Source organism: Nicotiana tabacum, chromosome 10, assembly GCF_000715075.1.
Source record: "Nicotiana tabacum cultivar K326 chromosome 10, ASM71507v2, whole genome shotgun sequence".
Lineage (NCBI taxonomy): Eukaryota > Viridiplantae > Streptophyta > Magnoliopsida > Solanales > Solanaceae > Nicotiana > Nicotiana tabacum.
Window position 1 is genome coordinate 12,013,523 of NC_134089.1, and position 21,012 is coordinate 12,034,534.

At 36.1% G+C, this 21,012-nt stretch overlaps 2 protein-coding genes across 2 annotated transcripts; one reads left to right on the top strand and one right to left on the bottom strand.

Annotated features, from left to right (window-relative positions):
• The first annotated feature begins 3,815 nt into the window (after window positions 1–3,815).
• On the top strand, window positions 3,816–14,826 carry LOC107777642 (uncharacterized). The gene is made up of 13 exons (XM_075222582.1): window positions 3,816–4,119; window positions 4,785–4,922; window positions 5,942–6,023; window positions 6,477–6,553; window positions 6,658–6,773; window positions 7,377–7,485; window positions 7,581–7,697; window positions 7,779–7,870; window positions 7,991–8,057; window positions 8,318–8,399; window positions 13,643–13,734; window positions 13,832–13,975; window positions 14,582–14,826. Exons 1-13 carry the CDS (start codon window positions 3,868–3,870, stop codon window positions 14,726–14,728), a joined length of 1,515 nt encoding a protein of 504 aa, XP_075078683.1. The 5' UTR covers window positions 3,816–3,867; the 3' UTR covers window positions 14,729–14,826.
• A 1,446-nt stretch (window positions 14,827–16,272) lies between these two features.
• On the bottom strand, window positions 16,273–20,524 carry LOC107777640 (ACT domain-containing protein ACR10). Its single transcript, XM_016597709.2, has 6 exons — window positions 20,185–20,524; window positions 18,980–19,198; window positions 18,656–18,761; window positions 17,857–18,193; window positions 17,051–17,335; window positions 16,273–16,678 (listed from the first exon to the last, which is right to left on the bottom strand). The coding sequence occupies exons 1-6, from the start codon at window positions 20,336–20,338 to the stop codon at window positions 16,541–16,543; spliced, it is 1,239 nt and encodes a 412-aa protein (XP_016453195.1). The 5' UTR covers window positions 20,339–20,524; the 3' UTR covers window positions 16,273–16,540.
• Between the last annotated feature and the right edge of the window lie 488 nt (window positions 20,525–21,012).

Below are 21,012 nucleotides of genomic sequence, written 5' to 3' on the forward strand. Positions count from 1 at the left end.
CTAGCTTTACGCCTCGGGAACTCCCTACTTTTCCATCATAGCCGTTGGTCTGAATCGCCTCGAGGTCGAGCGTCGATATCCCTCGAGGGTGGACCTCGACCCTAGTCCCGAACCTTGTTAAATATGCTTACAAGGCATCATAGTGACGGAATATTGAACCCTCCGATTTTACCGTATACAAAAGGATAAGCGGCCGCTGCAATAGTCCGATCTAAGAGTCGGGAGTCGAATCTCACAGAGAACTAAGGTTTAGCTACGACTGTCCTATCACTAAGAAGACACGCTCAAACAATTCCTAAGTTATAAATATTCATATTCTTTGTCTAACTAATTAAGTATTAAATTAAAGTAGTAAATTAGCAACTAAAGATACTAAAGGTTGCAGACAAGATTAAGGAGGTCTAGAGTTATGATTTTTCCCAATTGTCGGCGTCTTTCCCACTACGTCTCCTATAATATCGCCTAAGTACTCTCTACTGATTGTGATCACTCGACTTATCGTAATTCTATCGAGTAACTACAATAATGTACTAATCATATTATCTCGAATTACGCTAGCTCACACTTTTTCACCGCTCACTATAATCACGTCAAAGCTTCGTTATTTCTAATTCCGCTTTTAAACTCGCCGTATTGACCTCCCATATACGTTAGGAGTGACGTTGTTCAATAACCACCTAAATATGTACTCTTTTTCAAGCAATACATAATAAATAGACACCGTTAATTGAGAGCTCTTCAATTAACTAAAATAAGCACATAGTTGAACAAATAGAAAAATTCAAAAACTCAATTATATCAAAACGTATCAAGAATTCATCCTAAAAAAAGGCTCCATCAAACCTTAGATAACATAATTAGCTACCCATAAAAGTATGTAAAATTACAATACTAGAATTCATCATCAACAATAGAAATAGAAAGAAGAAAGTGAAAAACTCGTAGAAGAATTTTGCACCTTGCTCCTTGTGTGTTCTTGCATCCTTAAGTTGAATCTCCCTCCTAAAGTGAGTTTAAGGACTATTTATATGTGATAGGGTTTGCATGGGGCGAAATAATACAAGCCCACTTCGAAACAACCTTTTTAGGTTAGACTCGTTCACTATCTCGTGTGCACGCGAGAGTGAACGAGCGAAGTTTTTCTCTTTTTCTTTTCCTTCTAGGTCTCTCGTGCACTTCTATGCCTTTTTTCCATAATCCGCTATCATTTTTTCAAGATCTGATCAGCTAGCTCGTTCACTCTCTTGTGTGCATGCGAGAGTGAACGAGCGAAATTCTTCTTTTGTCTCTTAGTCCTGAATCAACTTCTTTTGCTCACTTTTTCGTTCAACTTGCTCCACACATAAGAATGCATATAATGAGTATAATTTACTACAAAAACTTGTGTAACCTCCCGCATTCACACAAATTATGAGATGAAAGTGCACTCAAAAATATATATTTTTCACCTTTTATCATTAACTAAGGGAAGTCATGTTTCTTTTGTTTGTAACTGGTTTTTTAAAAAGCGTGGGCGTAAGGCGAGGCATTTTACATATGCCTCAGTTAAGCGTAAGCTCCGAGACACTGGGCGCAAACTCCATGGGTATTTAATTTTTAATATTTCATAAGATAATGCATTAAAATTAAAGAAAACTATAAATAAGTAAAAATACATATATAAATGTGCTCCATCCCCACCAAATATTAGTCAAAACAATCTATTATAAGCTACTTACAAGCACAAGTAACTTGAGTTGAAAATAATAAAATTTTCTACATCGAGGAACAAAAAGGATGATTAACCTACAACTTGAACTTTGAATTTACTGTTATGGAGGAGAATGGAGTTTTCGTTGTATTTGTCAAAAAAGTTGCATGTTCGGTGCTTTTGAGAGATAGTAGCAGATTAGCGAACAAGATAAAGAATTGAGAAAGACCATAACTTAGGACTTCTAGCAATAAAAAAAGGTCTTGACTTTAAATTTAATGTTTCAGTACCTTTTTAAAAATTTCGAGTAATTACAAGCTGACTTTTGAGAATTTGGGTATTATATTAAGGACTTATTTAGCAAATTTTATTTTAATTTGAATAAGCCTCTTGGGCTTATGCCTCACTTTAAAAACGCGCCTCAACGCCTAGGGCATACACTCTGAATTGCTCGGCGTACACCTTTTGAGACTTTCGTCCCCCACCATCGCCTCGGGGTACTTTTGGTTTGCCTCGCCCCAGGGGTCACCCCCGGGCTCGTCCTGAAAACGCCTTTTAAAACATTGTTTGTAACAAAAAAATTATTTAACTATTTTTTTACTTTATAAATAAAATTTATTTACTCAATAGGTAAGTCCATAATATAGAGTATACATAGAAAAAATTATAATATTTAAAAATTATTAAAAACTAAAGATTGATAATTTAGAGGGTAAAATAAGTATTTGACTACCGAAAGTTTGAGAAAATCTAGTTGAGTAACCTTTAGTACTATAGAAATCGTTAAGTGACTTTTCTGTTACAAATAAAAGAAATATGATTTACTAGGTAATTTTAAATAGTCGAGTAATCCTGACTTGAAAAGGTGAAATGCCAACTTTTATAAGTTTGCCAAACAGCTTATTATAAGTGAACTTCGGAAGTTTTGCTTATCACAATAATTTTCTCTAAAAAAAATATACTTTTTTCCATTCCGCTTTATTTGGCTCTATTTTCTTATTGGTCTATTTCAAAAAAAATAATACATTCTTATAGTTTTTGATGAGAAATTTTTATAGACACAAATATCATATCGTGTTTGGTGTATTTGGCGTTATAATATTAAAGTTATAGTATTTTCAATTTATTCCAAGAACAATATTCTACACCTATAAATAGATAGCTTTCTTACCTTTTGTTGGTGTGTGAAAAATATCGGAGAGTACATGAAAAAATGATTAGTATTGAGGACGAAAAAAGAGAGTTTTATTTAGTTGAAGGAAAGTATTTTTGTGGTGGAGATTTGGACTCAATAACTAGTTCAGACTCAAGCTCGCATGTGCTAAAAGTTGTGTTCTATACAATAGCTTAAACCTTAAGATGAGTTGATCACACGCTTCAATATCTATAATCCCACAACTTAGTAGTTGCTCCCCCAAGTTTTCCTCAACTAACCTTCCCTTACAAATACTTCTATTTTTAATGTCGGGGAAACTATTTGGCCTGCAAAAGCAACAAAATAAATATGAAAATTACATAGAGGCCTTCAGATTTAAAATGTGAAGGAATTTAGCAGGCCCTATGACCGGCAATACATGTATTTTATTTATAGAGATCTTAAAATTATATTTTTATATGCTGATAGTACTTTATTAGTTTTTGTCAAAAATAGTTAGAAATATGACAATCAATATGTTCATTGAGCTACTGATCCAAACATACACTTTTTTAAAAGATTTTACATCCATCCCGACGTTCCTGTCTTCTTTTAAATAATTACTCCAGATAAAGTTCTTTCTTTTTTCTTTCATATCTATAGTTTAGGATATAAAAGCAGACGATCTCATATATAAAGAAAGAAATTGTTGACGTTAGTAGACTAATCTATTCATTAGCAGGACATTTCGATTTGTCTAATTCCATTTCTTCGATGAATTATCATAAGAGTTTAAAAACTTTTTCAACAATGCCACTAAAAAGCAAAAAAAGTTCTATAGTAGAAACAATTTTAGTTTCTATATATCCGTCCAAATTAGACGCTACAAAAAGCCTGCTTTGATTTTAGCCTTGTCCATTTCTTCATACACTTATCTATATAATTTATTAGGGCTGCATTTTCATACATAGTATAAATTCATGCAAATTATTTGAGGGGGGGAAAAAGAAGAAGAGAGATCTAGTGAATATATAGCTTTCATATGGAGGATCCTAAGAAATTAGAAGAAGGATTTGGCAATCAAAAGAAACATATTAGTGAAGAAGAGATTGATTATAGTGATAATCAAAGGAAAAAAGATACTAAGATTGATAGTAATCAAGATTTGGTTAGCCATGAAAATGAGCAAAAAACATTGGACCAGCCATTGAAACAAGAGGAAGAACAACCTCCTCTTAAGCAGAAGAGTAAAAGGGTTGCAACATTGGATGCATTTCGAGGCCTCACCATAGTGGTATATATTTAACTTATATATACTGATCGTGTAAAATTTCTTTTACACTATTAGTATATTCTAGAAAGGGACCCTTGGAATGTAGAGTTGTTTTCGTGTGACCTATAGGTCACAGGATCGAGCCATGGAAGTAGTCATTAATGCTTACCTTAGGGCAAACGATCTACATCACATCCCTTGGGATGCGGTCCTTCCCCGAACCTTGTGTGAATTCGGAATACTTTATACACTGAGATGTCATTTTTTTAATCATTAATATATTCTAACATATTATAGCACGTAATTTATTGTAATTTTTAGATTACTAATTTCATCTTTTATAGAAGGTTGTCTATAGTTATCATCTAAGTGAATCTAACAAAAGACGGCCCGGTGCACAAGACCTCTCGCATTTATGCAAGATTCAGGGAAAGACTGCACCCTAAGGGATGTAATGCAGACAGTCTATCCTGATGCAAGCATTAGTGGCTACTTCTACGGCTCGAACATGTATGTGACCTATAGGTCACATGGAGACAACTTTACTGTTGCTCCATTGCTCACCTTTCAATTAAGTAATCTGATACTATACAGTATTGTCAGCGTATAGAAATTAAACTTGGTGATTTTTGAAGTTTTTTTAGTGCTAAATTATCTTGTTTAAATTGGACGGTAAACTTTTACAGTTGATGATATTGGTAGATGATGCCGGAGGAGCATACGCGCGTGTCGATCACTCGCCATGGAATGGATGCACATTGGCTGATTTTGTAATGCCATTCTTTCTTTTCATTGTTGGGGTTGCAATTGCTCTTGCCTTAAAGGTACACCATCTTTTATATTTTTATTTTTCTTGACTTAACCAATAATATCTTAAATAATCAAATTTACAAAAAACACATAATGATGTATAACTTCATCTTTCAAAAATATTCAAATAACAAATTGACAAGTAACAATTAATTTAAATATGTTTTTTTTATCGGATGTTCCTGAAGGGACAATTAATATTGAAAGCGAAACGAAATATTTAACTTAGAACGGAAAGATAGGTTTTTATTTTGTTTAGAATTAGTCCCTACCCTTAAATTTATTTGATAAATAGTTTAAATTTATCCTCTATCCACCTTTTCGTCCATAAATACATACAATGTTATTTCTCGAGTAAAAATACCACCCCTGCTAATGATAGTTTATGGGTCCCCTTTTAATGCATTGGCAATATTTTATTGGCCACGAAATTTCCCATATCTAGATGGAAAAATGACACTATATAGTCTCTGTAAAAATAACAGCCGAAAAATGTATAAAATTTTTATATTTTTTGTATATATATACATTCTATATGTTATATACAAAAATTATACACTTTTTTGGCTATCAAATATAAATAATTTCTGTCAGGGGCTAAAAGTGATAATACCCTTATCCAAATTGAGTATAACTGCCAATTTCTTATACCCGCCACTATTTCAGACCTCTTTGACTGGGCCTGGATCATCCAATAGAAAATTGGGCTAGTTCTTAGGCCCATTTATCTTTTGGGCTAACACTAACTAGCCCTATCCCTTTCTTAAGTGGATTTTGGTCCAACTTCACATTTTGTAAAGAAGAATTAACCTAAATAGCTTCTCACCCACCCACTTAAACTAAAAATAACTAAAGAATGTATAATATATGTATAACTGTGTATAATTAATGTTTAATTTATGTATACTGGCTAGAAAAGTAAACAGTAAATTCAGCCGGCTATTTGCGTAAATATCCCTTTTGTAAAAGTGCAGTTTTAGAGCAATTGTATGAATTTCTTATTTAATTAGTGGAGCTATTTCTGACTTTTCAGAGAGTTCCCAAGATTAGTGCTGCAATCAAAAAAGTAACACTAAGGACATTGAAGCTTCTCTTTTGGGGAATTATTCTACAAGGTATGAACTGCAAATTTTGAACCTCCTGTTGATCATGCTATGAACTATAAAAAAAAATAACTTCAAAGACAAAATTAGAAAAATAGCAAAAATACATGTATGAACTGAAAGAATTTAACTTTCTGATAATTATGTAATCATTCATAAAAGAGGAATTAGTAACCTAACAAATAAGACATGTTACCTGCTAAAACAAGTTACGCCACACACTGATACTGTAAAATTCTTTACAATATCAGTGTATATAAGTTAGCTCCAACAGACCAGACAACAACAACAATAACATATCCAGTGTATTCCCACAAGAGGGGGTCTGGGGATGTTAGCGTGTACACCGACCTTACCTCTACCTCGAGGAGATAGAGTCCGATAAACCCTCGGCTAAAGAACAACAGACCAAACTGAAATTATATTTTTTTCTAGATAGATAAGAATGAGCATGGATTAATGCAGGAGGATATTCCCATGCACCATATGAACTAGCTTATGGAGTGGATATGAAGTTAATCAGATGGTGTGGTATTCTACAGGTCTCAACCTCTTTCATTCTTTCTCTGGAAATATTTTTAGCTATTTTATGATATTGAAAGTTTTTTTTTTTATCTAATACAATTTTTTGTCACAATTTGAGCAGAGAATAGCCTTGGTTTACTTTGTAGTAGCTCTAATAGAGATCTTAACTACCAAGCTGAGGCCTACAACCTTAAACCCTGGTCATTTCTCTATTTTCACTGCCTATAAATGGCAATGGTAAGCAATCACCATTTCCTCTTTGCTATACCATTACACTCATCATGTTAAATGTTAATTGATTCACGAGTTCAGGAAGCAGCCACTAATGCTTGCATTAGGGTAGGCTGTCTACATCATACCCCTTGGGATGCGGCTCTTTCCCTGACCCTGCGTGAATGCAGGATGATTTGTGCACCAGGCAGCCCGTTTTTTACTTATGGTTTTAATAAATAGGAACTAAGATAAGCATTGAATCCTATGTGTTTCAAATAAATTGAGATTTATAGCTTGATTCTTTACTTATTCCATCCTAGTAAATATTGCATGAAATGGTTCGATAACAGTTTCACCGGATTGCAAGAAAACGGAGGCCCTATTATGCAACAGCTTTCGCGTAGCTACTACATGCCTGCTTCTTGCCTTATCTTCTACTAAGAAACTGATCCGAAGTCCAACTTTCTCCCTTTTTGCTTTAGTGAAATAAGGGTCACTAATACAAACTTCCTTCACCTGGCTTCGCCCTATCTATTCATCTATTTCCTTCTCAATAATATCCAACAATCAAGAAAATGTTAAGCTCTTCCACTCCATAGGACTTGATCTTATTATCGTCGTTTGCAGGGTTGGAGGATTCGTTACATTTGTCGTTTACATGACAACAACATATGGTCTTTATGTTCCCGACTGGAGCTTTATGGTGCACCTTGATGATAGATCTGAAAGATACATTGTATGCAGAGTTAAAACAAACTAATGATCCTAAATTAAAATAGTATTACTAATCATAACAGTACATAACTAAATCCTGTTAGCTGAAATTTTCAGGTAAAATGTGGGATGAGAGGGCATTTAGGACCTGCGTGTAATGCAGTAGGTTATGTGGATCGACAAGTCTGGGGTATCAATCATCTCTATAATCAACCTGTTTGGGCGCGATCGAAGGTCACAACATATCAGAGCTAAAATCACTATTTTGAAACTGCTAAATTTTAGTGACTAATAGACTATTGATAATGTATTTAGGCATGCACATTGAGTTATCCAGCTTCAGGTCCATTTCGCGACAATGCTCCTAGTTGGTGTCGCGCTCCATTTGAACCTGAAGGTTTGCTAAGGTTTGTCTATTTAACCACAAACGACTCGATAAAAATGTACTCAGAGTTCACCTGGTGCATTGATCCTTTGTTCAAATTGTTATCAGCTAAGCACATTTTATGTTTCCTCTCTTTTTTTAGTACAATTTCAGCTATCATGTCTGGTACCATTGGCATCCATTATGGACATGTCTTGATTCATTTCAAGGTAATTATATTGGTATTTCAAGAATTCATTTTATCACGAGTTTAACTTCTATATACTAACAGTATAGAACTTTTACAGTATCAGGTCATGTAAAAGATAAGTACAGATAATCATCCATAAAAAGTGGGATTTGTAACATGAAAAATAGAGCAAATTACTTGTTACGACAAGTTAAAATTTTGTTTCCTGTCAGTGTATATAAGTTAAATCTTTCGATCAAGAATGTAATAGCAATTGGAATGGATTAAATTCTGTTTCAGGGTCATGGTGAGAGGCTAAAGCAATGGATTTCAATGGGGCTTTGTTTACTTATCATAGCCTTTATTCTTCATTTCTCAGATGGTAAATTCGTCAATATAATCAAGAACTATGTTGCTCAAGACTCTCTGAAAATGTTGTCGGGTGCATGTCGGATTTGTTGCGGAAGCCAAATGTATATAGTGTGAATAAGTCACAACTACTATACCAAAAATTATGATAGCCACCAAATAATAAATAAGACAATAAAACAACAATAAAGGGAACACCAGAATTTACGAGGTTCGGCTAATTTTGCCTACTCCTCGGACACAACCAAATATTTTATTCCACTCCAAAAATACAAGTGAAATAATACTAAAGAGAGAAGATACAAATGCCTTAAACAGATGAGAAGGCAAATGAGAGGTGTGTTTCAATCCTAAACATTAGGCCTTCTTTTATAGGGGAAAAATCCCCTCCAAACTTAACTCCCAACCAATGTGGGACTTTGGCATTTTGCCAAACTTCAACAAATCTCCACCTTGGCAAAATTCCACATTTTCAATTCTCTCTCAATAACAAATTTTGGTTGTGTCTTCATCTTCAATCTTCAGTGTTCAACAATGTTGATCAAATCCAAACAATGTTGAAACTTGACCGCAGTCACCACCTTTGTCAGCATATCAGCAGGATTCTCTGTAGTATGAATTTTCTTCACCGTGACTCCACCTTCTTCTATGATTTCTCGTACGAAATGATACCGAACATCAATGTGCTTCGTCCTTGCATGATAAACTTGGTTCTTCGCTAATTGAATAGCACTTTGACTATCACAAAAAATTGTGATACCTTTTTGTTCAACACCAAGCTCCTTTAGCAATCCTTGAAGCCAAATTGCCTCTTTCACAGCATCTGTAATAGCCATGTACTCTGCCTCTGTTGTAGACAAAGCAACTGTTGACTGCAAAGTAGACTTCCAACTAACTGGTGCCTTTGCAAAAGTAAACACATAACCAGTAGTTGATCTTCGTTTGTCCATATCACCCGCAAAATCTGAGTCACAATATCCAACTACAGACTGATTGTCTTCCTGCTCAAAAACTAACCCGACATCTACAGTATTATGAATATACCGTAGAATCCACTTCACAGCTTGCCAATGCTCCTTCCCTGGATTGTGCATATATCTGCTAATAACTCCAACAGCTTGTGAAATGTCAGGCCTTGTGCAAACCATTGCATACATCAAGCTACCAACAACATTTGCGTATGGTACCTTTGACATATACTCTCGTTCAGCTTCATCCATTGGCGACATAGTAGTACTTAGCTTAAAATGGGAAGCAAGTGGAGTACTAACTGGCTTAGTCTTGTCATCTATGCCAAAACGTTGAAGTACTCTCTTCAAATATTCCTTTTGAGATAAACAGAGTTTCTTTGAACGTCTATCTCTAATTATCTCCATGCCAAGAATTTTCTTTGCCTCACCCAAATCCTTCATCTCGAATTCCTTCTTCAGTTGAATCTTCAACTTATCAATTTCTTCCAAATTCTTGGAAGCTATCAACATATCATCAACATATAGGAGAAGATATACAAAGGAACCATCTTTAAGCTTGTGCAAATACACACAATGATCGTATTTGCTTCTCTTGTACCCTTGCCGCAACATAAACTCGTCAAATCGCTTGTACCATTGTCTAGAAGATTGTTTCAATCCGTACAACGATTTTTCAAGTTTGCACACCATATTTTCTTTTCCAGCAACTTTGAATCCTTCTGGCTGAGTCATGTAGATTTCCTCCTCCAAGTTTCCATGTAAAAACGCAGTTTTTACATCCATCTGAACTAGTTCCAAATCCAATTGTGCTACCAAAGCCAACATAATTCTAATGGAGGAATGTTTTACAACTGGAGAAAACACTTCATTGTAATCAATTCCCTCCTTTTGAGCATATCCTTTGGCCACCAATCTTGCTTTGTAGCGAACATCTAATTGGTTAGGAAATCCTTCTTTCTTTGCAAATACCCATTTGCACCCAATTGCTTTCTTTCCCTTCGGGAGATTGGCCAATCTCCATGTATGATTCTGATGAAGGGACTGTATTTCATCATTCATGGAAATCCTCCACTTATCTTCTTCTGAACTTTGGACAGCGTCTTTATAAGTAGTAGGAACATCATCAGCTACAATTGAGGTTGCACAAGCAACCGTCTCTATGAGACGAACAGGTTTCGTTATTGTTCTTTTTGGCCTGCTGGTTGCTATTGATTCAAGTTGTTGTTGAGATTCCTGAGTTGGAATCTCCTCTACTGGCTCTCCTTCCAGAGGGTAATCTTCATTTGTTTCCTCCTCTGCTTCTTGTGTAGGAAAAATAAATTTTCCCTCAAACTCCACCTGCTTAGAAGCACCTTCATTTTGTTTGGTATCTTCTGTTACCTTATTTACCATAGCAAATTCATCAAAGGTAACATCTCTGCTGAATATTACTTTCTTTGTCATAGGACACCATAAGCGATATCCTTTGACTCCAGAAGTAATTCCCATAAAAATAGCCTTCTTTGCCCTTGGATCCAATTTTGACTCCGTCACATGATAATATGCAGTTGAGCCAAACACGTGCAAAGAGTTATAATCTACAGCAGGTTTTCCGTACCATTTTTCAAATGGTGTTTTGCCATCAATAGCAGCAGATGGTAGACGATTAATGAGGTGGCATGCATATGTAATTGCCTCAGCCCAAAATTCTTTGCCCAAGCCAGCATTGGACAACATACACCGTACCTTCTCCAGCAAGGTCCGGTTCATACGTTCTGCCACTCCATTCTGTTGTGGTGTATGTCTAACAGTGAAGTGTCGGATGATGCCATCATTTTCACAGACCTTATTGAAATGATCATTTTTGTATTCACCTCCATTGTCTGTGCGAATACACTTGATTCTCCTGCCTGTCTGATTTTCCACCATCGTCTTCCATTTGAGAAAAATTCCCAACACTTCATCTTTGCTCTTCATTGTATACACCCATACTCTTCGGGAAAAATCATCAACAAAGGTTACAAAATAGTGCTTCCCACCCAATGAAGGTGTTTTGGAAGGACCCCAAACATCAGAGTGTACATAATCCAAAATGCCTTTAGTATTATGGATCGCTGTACCAAATTTAACCCTTGTCTGTTTCCCTTTAACACAATGCTCACAAAACTCCAAGTTGCAAGCCTTTACTCCTTTTAACAATCCTTGATCTGATAGAGTTTTCAAGGATTTTCCTCCAGCATGTCCCAAGCGCATGTGCCATAGCTTGGTTGCTTCTGCCTCTTTGTCGTCACTGGATGTTACTGTCGCTGTCCCAATAACTGTACTGCCACGATAGCGGTACATATTATTATTCTTCCGATTAGCCTTCATTACCACTAGTGCACCGGAGCATACTCTCATCACTCCATTTTCTGCAATGATTTTGAACCCTTTTGATTCTAGGGCTCCCACAGAGATGAGATTCTTCTTCAAATCCGGTACATATCGAACATCTATCAATGTTCTGATCATTCCATCATGGTTCCTTAATCGTATTGAACCAATGCCATATGAGGTAAGAGGGCTGTTATCCGCTGTGTGGATGACTCCATATTCTCCTTCTTGAAATTCCATGAACCAGTCCCTGTTGGGACACATATGATAGCTACAAGCCGAGTCCATCAACCATATGTCTGATGATGTTGTTGACTCTGTTGTAACTAATGAGAAGTCTGAATCATCACAATCAGCTACATTTGAATCCATAATGGCCTTTCCATTGTTATGTTTGGCCTTATTCTTCAACTTCGGACAGTCTTTCTTCCAGTGCCCTTTTTCTCGACAAAAGGCACATTCATCTTTGCTGGGTCTGGATCTTGACTTGGATCTTCCCTTCTTTGTCCTCGTTTGATTTTGAGGACGACCCCTCACAAATAGTGCTTCTCCTTCTCCGCCCTTCTGTTTTTCTCGCTTTCTTTGTTCATAGCTGTACAAAGCCGAACAAACTTCTCTGAGAGAAACTTCGTCATTTCCATGGAGTAGAGTAGTTTCAAGGTGCTCGTACTCATCAGGAAGTGACGCCAACAACATCAAGGCCAAGTCACCATCATCATAAGTTGTATCCATATTTTGCAAATCTGTAACCAACTTATTGAAACTGGTGATATGTTCATTCATCGTGGTACCAGGAACATAGGTGAAGTGAAACAGTCTCTTCTTCATGTACAATTTATTTTGACTGTTTTTCTTCAAAAATTTATCCTCCAGTGCTTTCCATAATTTACTTGCAGAAGTTTCCTTTGTGTATGGATATTTCTGCTCTCTAGCAAGGTAGGATCGAATGGTACCGCAAGCAACACGGTTGATAATTCTCCAATCTTCTTCTCCAATAACATCTGGTTTCTTTTCTTCAATGGCCAGATCTAGCCCTTGTTGAAAAAGGACATCTAGAACCTCGCCTTGCCACATCCCAAAATGTCTGGACCCGTCAAATATTTCGACCGCAAATTTCGCATTTGACACAATTCTTGTCATAAGCGAAGATGCCAATGATGACGTATTGTTGACACTTGATGTAGATTCTTCTTGTTTATTGTCTCCCATCTTTGACACAAATATTATTTAATAGCTGACGACACAAATCAAGATTATTTCCTTTCTGGTGTGGAAGATCAGACTAAGCTGCAACCACAGAGCATACTCAGACAGAACCTTGACTCAGTTACCAAGATAAATCTTTTCTGATGTGGAAGATCAGACTATGCTGCAACCACAGAGCATACTTAGACAGTACCTTGGCTCTGATACCAATTGTTGCGGAAGCCAAATGTATATAGTGTGAATAAGTCACAACTACTATACCAAAAATTATGACAGCCACCAAATAATAAATAAGACAATAAAACAACAATAAAGGGAACACCAGAATTTACGAGGTTCGGCTAATTTTGCCTACTCCTCGGACACAATCAAATATTTTATTCCACTCCAAAAATACAAGTGAAATAATACTAAAGAGAGAAGATACAAATGCCTTAAACAGATGAGAAGGCAAATGAGAGGTGTGTTTCAATCCTAAACATTAGGCCTTCTTTTATAGGGGAAAAATCCCCTCCAAACTTAACTCCCAACCAATGTGGGACTTTGGCATTTTGCCAAACTTCAACAGGATTCTCTAAAAGCAGTGTATTTTTGGAGAATCCGACACGGGTGCAGCAGTATTTTGAAGAGTCCGCGCAACATATCAAGAAAATATTTTGTGACTGGTTATGTTGAAAAGTTAATATAGAAATTTCACACAGTTGTTGGTTCTGTTTTTCTCTTGCAGCAATTCCTCTTAATAAGCAACTATACAGCTTTAGCTATGTTTGTTTCACTGCTGGTGTAGCTGGAATTGTATTCTCTGGATTCTATATACTGGTACACATGCCAATGCTGCAATTAAAACAACTTAAAGCCAAGATTTTAATGTACTAATTTTATTCTAAGAATTTGCTTTTGGAAAATGAATACATAGATTGATGTTTGGGGACAGCGAACGCCATTTGTGTGGCTAGAATGGATTGGAATGAATGCAATGCTGATATTTGTATTAGGAGCACAAGGCATATTTGCTGGATTCATAAATGGATGGTTTCTCAAGAATGAAGATAACAACCTTGTAAGTAACCATCATCCCTTGCTAGCACTGATGAAGTGATGTCTGGTCAGTGGCGTACATAGAATTTTACACAAACAGTATCGGCTTTTTATCATAACTCGACTTACACGAGAGGTTTGATTTAGAGATTTAGATGTTCTGAGGCTTTACTTCTTGTTCCAACTTGATATATATTTTGCAATTTTGTCAAGCAGTATAGGTCATAAGGTTGGGGTAAGGTCTACGTACACATTACCCTCGCTAGACTCCACTTGTGGAATTTCACTGGGTTTGTTGTTGTTGTTATTGTCAAGCAGTATCAGTGTATTGTATGTATGCATATTTTTTAAGGTTTGAATATTAAAGATTTAGGTCTTTTACTTCTTGTCACTGATGCTTGCATCAGCGTAGGCTGCCTACATCACACACCTTTGGGGTGCGGCCTTTCCTAAGACCCTGCGTGAACCCAGGATGCTTTGTGCACCAGGCTATCTTTTACTTCTTGAACATGTCCTGGTCTGTAGTTAAGATACGAGAACTTAAGTAGTTTCCGCGAATATTAATGATTTTATGCTATTTTCACACTGAGAAGATTGTAATCATTACTTTTCATTTGTATTTTTTCAGGTTATTTGGATTCAACAACATGTATTTTTTGACGTGTGGAAGTCAAAAAGAGTAGGAACTTTATTATATGTGATATTTGCTGAGATAACATTCTGGGCAGTGGTTGCTGGGATATTACACAGACTTGGTATCTATTGGAAACTATAAGAGAGTCACAACAGATAGATCAAACCAAAAAAAAAATGCAAATCAAATTGTAGTTTTATGGTTCTGTAAATTGTATGCAAAATCATTCTATTCTACCACTTTTTATTGCCTTTTAATGTGTCGTTATAATCTATATATCTTGCATATTTCACACCATTTTTCTTCCTGCTATTTATTTTGTCTCAATTATTGTCGCCCAAAGGAACATGGGACTTCTAGAGTTGTTTGACTTTTCATTTGATGTTCGGTATTTGTATTGGAGCCTAATTAAATTTGGATTCGAGTTGAGAAGTCGCACATTAAGGGGTAAAGCGTTTCCTAAGAAAGGCGATTTCATACCCAGAAAATGAACCCGAAAGCTCTGATTAAGAATGAAAAGTACTTACTACTCCACAAAACCACTTGTTAGTTGTTGGTAATGGTGAACAAACTTTGGACGATAAATTGTAGGATAGATACTTTTTAATTATTGTTGTAACATCAACTCATATTTCACTAAGAATAATAAAAAAAATAAAATCCCTAGGTAAATTGGCTTTGATGTAACTTGATGGAATTGTGTAAAACGACAGATAGGCAGTCAGCTTCAATAATAAAGTGAGAAATAACACTTGTACAAATGTTTCCTAAGGTGGACAGATTGTAGGAGGAATACCAACATATTAACCACCCTCAATCTTAGCGTAGCTAATTTTTTGTATCTAGTTAGAAAATTAATCATAATTAAACAAATTCTATGAGTCGTATTTTCAAATATGAATTTGAATAGATTCTTTCCATTATATAGCTTTTTTATCATCCACGACGTGGATTCCACGTTATCTCCATAACTTCGCGTAAAGTTTAGAACCCTAGTAGCATAATAGAATCAAATCATGTTTATTGGAGCTGATTTCTAGCCAATATGAGTAGTTTAACTCATTACTACCTTGTAAGGGCGGTGAGAGATTTTTTTTTTTTTTTTTTATGTTGCTAAAAGTAATTTATCACAACTTTTCTCCTTTTATCTGCGGGAAACATAAATAGAATTAGTAGGGTATACCAATACCTAGCTGAAATTGCTTCACCTAATCATTATACATTACTTTTAAAAAAAAATATGGTAGATGCAGCAAGGACAATAATCTCGGAATAAAGTTTGGGATTGACTTTATTCTATATTTGGTTTGGGGTATTAGCTAATCCGGGGAAACTTTTACAATAAAATGGTAGGATTTGTTATGTCATATAGAAGGTGGGATACCCTACCATTGTACCAAACAGCCCCTTAGTCATTTGGTTGGGAAACAAGTCATCCCAGGGTTAGTTATCCCGGGATAGTTATCGCACCCTTTCATAGAGATAAAAATAGTACTATAATCCCGGAATTAGTTATATCGCGATTTTATCCCAACCAAAAGTGGGATAAACTCATCTCAAATATAATCTTGAGAATTAATTATCCCTTATCCCTTGTACCGAACGAGACGCTCTACTCCCATTGCCTTAGGGTGCTTAACTTTACACTAATTGACCTGAAAAACTTACTAATGAACATGTACATAGAGCCACTAAAATACATCTTATGATTACTATATCACCAGTACATACATACAACTCTAAAACTAGAAAAATCTAACTTCTTGATATTCTTAACATGATTCTTCAAGGTTAGCCTTGCAAAATCTTGGCTTGAAACTTGATATACCTAGCTTTTTTCACCTCTACATTATACACTTTATGTACATATAGTGGTATCACTAGCAGAAATATCCTGCACATGAGTCAAATGAGCTTTTTGCTATGAACGCAGAACTGTACATTCAGTAGTTGTTACTCCCACCCCATCAACATCTTCCAAACGGCTTCCTCAATCTTGTTCCTCGAGGGACCCGAGCCATTCCCTTCATCCAATAAGATTCGGTAAATTTCCCATTCGCGATCACCGATCACGTATCTCCCTATCTCAGCCTGAAATGCAATTAGCAACCAAGTTAAAACTACTACCTTTAAAACTTAAAATACATAAGCCACGTAGCATTAACACAAGCAGCATTTTTTCTTCTTTCTAATTTATCTTTTGAGAAGGGGAGCCTTGGCGTTGCTGCCATGTGACCCAGAGGTCACGGGTTTGAGCCGTGGAAACAGCCTCTTGCAGGATTGCAGGGTAAGGCTGCGTACAATAGACCCTCGTGGTCCTGCCCTTCCCAGACCCCCCGCATAGCGGGAGCTTAGTGCACGGGCTGCCCTTTTTTTCTGATTTATCTTTAGATTCAGTTTGATACAGTGTGCTAAGAGTGATGAGGGTAATAGTAAAGCGTAGACTGATACATCATGACATACCGAAAAGATACCAATATTGAGCATCTTGAGAGCAAGTGTAATGTCATAAAAGACGATCGGCCGACCCTTTCCGGATAACTCTACAGGGTTTGCAACCAGTAATTCTGTGTCAGGACCTCGGTTCATCAATGCCACTCTAAGAGGACGACATAGTTCCATTTGAAGACGTGAGCACAAAGCATTCAGTTTGCTGGGATCTACTATTTTCTTGCCATCAGCTTGCATTATGAACAAGTCGAGCTCACATTCTGTTTTAGTTTTCGAAGTGAACCGCCCATATGATATCTGTGGTAACAATGAAGTAATTGATGAGAAAATAGGTTTATATTAGTTCATTATCATTGTGGGTGCATGAAGAGCAAACACATCAAAAAGAAGAAAAGTTTTTTATTTGACCAACGTAATTTGCACTTCTGCAGCAAATGATGATGTATAGTAACATCATATGCAGAGTCAGAAATTTCACTAAGAGGTGTCTATATATAAGAAATAAACACCTGAAGAAACTAAGGGGTTTCAACATATATTATATATACATAGCTATACAATATAATTTTCTAGATTGCTGATTAATACTACTCTGTTTGATGAAAAAACAAACTTAGGATAAATCAGACAATGCACTAAATCTCACAAACAAACAATGCAAAGATACTATATAGGTTTACTCAATAGGCAAATTTTAATTTCAAAACCTATCTCTGAATGGCATACTGGAGTTCACCACGTATATGGTTATCGAGCTATTTTATATATTCGCTACGCAGATAAACACGAGGCTTTTCTTAGAAAAGACATTTCTGTACCTGAATATTGTAATCTTTCAGCGTCCTCATTATGTCATACAGAAGACCTTTGTGATCTTGGCAAACGATCTGGACGAGAGTATGACCAGGGCTCAACAAATTATCAACGGCGATAGACGCTTTATTGCAGGCAAGGGATCTACTCTGGTGTTCATTAAGAATCTCGAAGCTAAACATGTCTTCGGCAATTTCTTGAGGAAGGAATGATGGCCCTTGAGAACAACCAGTGATTTCGGATCCAACCATTTCTATGTCGCAACTAATCATCGCGTCACCCAGAACAGACTTCAACTGGTCATATGTGTCTTCTTGTCTCTTCTTTGTATGTAGAAGTTCTCTGATAAAACAATTCCTTTTCTGAATTAGGACTCTTATCACACAAATGACAACCAAAATACGATTTGAGTTTTGTCAAATGAAGAAGAAGGTCCATATTGATTTTGCTAGCTTAAAGTTTCAATAAATTACTAAGCAGACAGCATACTTCAGAAAGGAGGTAGGGGTAGAGAGAGAGAGAGAGAGAGCACAGCATCAGAAAAGGATTTACGTCTAAGAAACTATGAATCATGGGCAAAAACATTAAAGGTCAGCCTGGTGCACAAAGCATCTCGCGTTCACGCAGGGTCCGGGAAAGGACCGCACACCAAGGGGGTGTAATGTAGACAGCCTACCCTGATGCAAGCATCAGTGGCTGATTCCACGGCTTGAACCTGTGACCTCTTGGTCACGCGGAGACAACTTGAACGTTGCTCCAAGGCTCCCCTCGGCAAAAACATTAAGAGACCAATTATTTCCGTACCTTGTGTCGGTGATGAAGAACAGGTCCATCACTTTTCCATCCGGTGTAGTGGATACCTTCACCTTCTTTATTGTGAGCTCAAGATCACAAAGTACTGCCGTGACATCTGCCATAATTTTGAAAAAAATTACTGCAGGTATAAGCAGATAACCTCTCGGACAAGATATTTGCTAGCCGGTTGCCACCAACAAGAAAGAACCAGAGTTATTAATTGTTTAAACAAGTAAACTAAACAGCTAAAAATATAACACATTCACAAGGTTTAGATTTTAAAATAAGAAGCATTGTGCGGCAAGTTTAAAGAACAAGGTTCAAATTAGTTACCGTGTAAAAGACCCCTTCGATCATAGCAACAAAATGTCAAGAGGAATACATCAGGAGGCCTTGGCGACTGTAACTCAGCGCAATAATATGACATGCCGGAGGCAGATGAACAAGATGGACAAACTCCCATCAATCTCTTCTTTAACAAACTCCACCTTGTCTTTGGTGTTCCCACCACCCAAAACACTATGTAGCACCATATCCCGTCGGTTGATACATCTTCAACAAAAGAATCAAATTTTTAATATAGATCAAAATTTAAGATGGAAAATTACAAAAACGTCCACTCTCCAGCATATATCAATTGTCACAGTATAATTCAGATACAACACTAGCATCAACCAAACTGTCTGAATTATGTTCAATAACAACAACAACAACAACCCAGTGAATTCCCATAAGTTAGGTTTGGGGAGGGTAAGATGTACGCAGCCTTACGCCTACCCTGGAAGGGCAGAGACGTTGTTTCCGATAGACCCTCGGCTAAAGAAAGGATAAAAAGAAGTACAACAACAAGATAAAAAGAGAAGACCAAAGCCAATATAACAGTTATATGCTAGGTAGTAATAGCAATGTAAGAATAAAGGATATCATACTACTACTAATGCTATCGAACTGACAATACAAAGGGAAAACGCCCGATTACCTATCTTTATTCACTCCGCTAAAAAAAATCTCCACTCTCCAGTCTTCTTGAAACAGACTCAAAATTGACAGTCAAAAACATAAGCTCCAGACACACAGAGAACCTTTATTAACCCCACTAAAAAGTAAAAATAAAAACAAAAAATAAACACACACACCAAAACTAACCAGTAGGTTCAATTCTCCTCTGCAACATAGAATCCCAGTTTAAGACAAAAACATAAGCAATCCATTCACAAATTCAGTACCAACAGACTCTCACCCAAATTTCAGAAATTCAACTAGTGATTGATTATACCAAAAAAGACTGAATCTTTTCACTCCCTGCCCCATACACACACACAAAAAAAAAATGAAAGCAATAATCAGAAAGATTGAATTTTTTCACTCCCTGCCCCACACACACACACACACACAAAATGAAAGCAATAATCAAGAAAGATTGAATCTTTTCACTCCCTGCCACACACACACACACACATATATACACACAATGAGAGCTTCACTATAATTACTATGTCAATGGAAGTGGAAGAAGATAAAAGATGGAGCAAACATACCAACTCTGACAATAGAGAGACCAAAGAAGAGAATGATACGACAAAGATCAGAGCCTAATCCAGTTTTATCTGGACAATTAACAGTAATCACACTTGGGTCTCCTTCTCTTTCTGAGTGATTCACAAGCACCACATCATCATACAATATTCCCATCTATATTCTGTGGAGGAGTTTCTTTGTTTTCTCCTCCTTTTCCACCAACTAAAATAGCAATAAAGATTCAATCTCTTTTTTTTCCAATGAATATGCTGCAGCCCCTTATTTCAGCAAGAGAAAAAGGAAATACGAGAATCTTCTTCTTCCTTTGCATATGTTTGTGCTTGCTTAGTTTTGTTCTTTACAAGGTACAGATGTTTCTAATATTAGGATTTTCTTGGTGGGTATTTGAGAAAATGACAAAAATGGTCCTTATGTTTGGGGATAGTTTAAGATGGTCCATTAAATAAATTTTTGAGCAATTTTAGTTCTTTAGGTTTGTCAAAAAATGAGCACCTTTGATCTACTTTAGTGGGTGATTGGACATAAGAATTGTAAAATTCTAAAAAAAAGGTGAAAATTTTTATCAAGTAAAAATAATATTTGAAAATTAGAGTTGTGTTTGGACATGAATATAATTTTGAGTTGTTTTTGAATTTCTGTAAATGATCTGAGTGAAAATTTTGAAAAATAGCTTTTTAGAATTTTTAAAATTTTCGAATTTCAAGTAAAAATTGAAAATTTTATGACCAAATTTTCGAAAAAGTAAAAAAATTCTTATGTTCAAACGGGCTCTTAATAAGTCTTTGATTGTTTGATTTAAGGAGAAAAGTTTGAGGGGTAATTTCTGT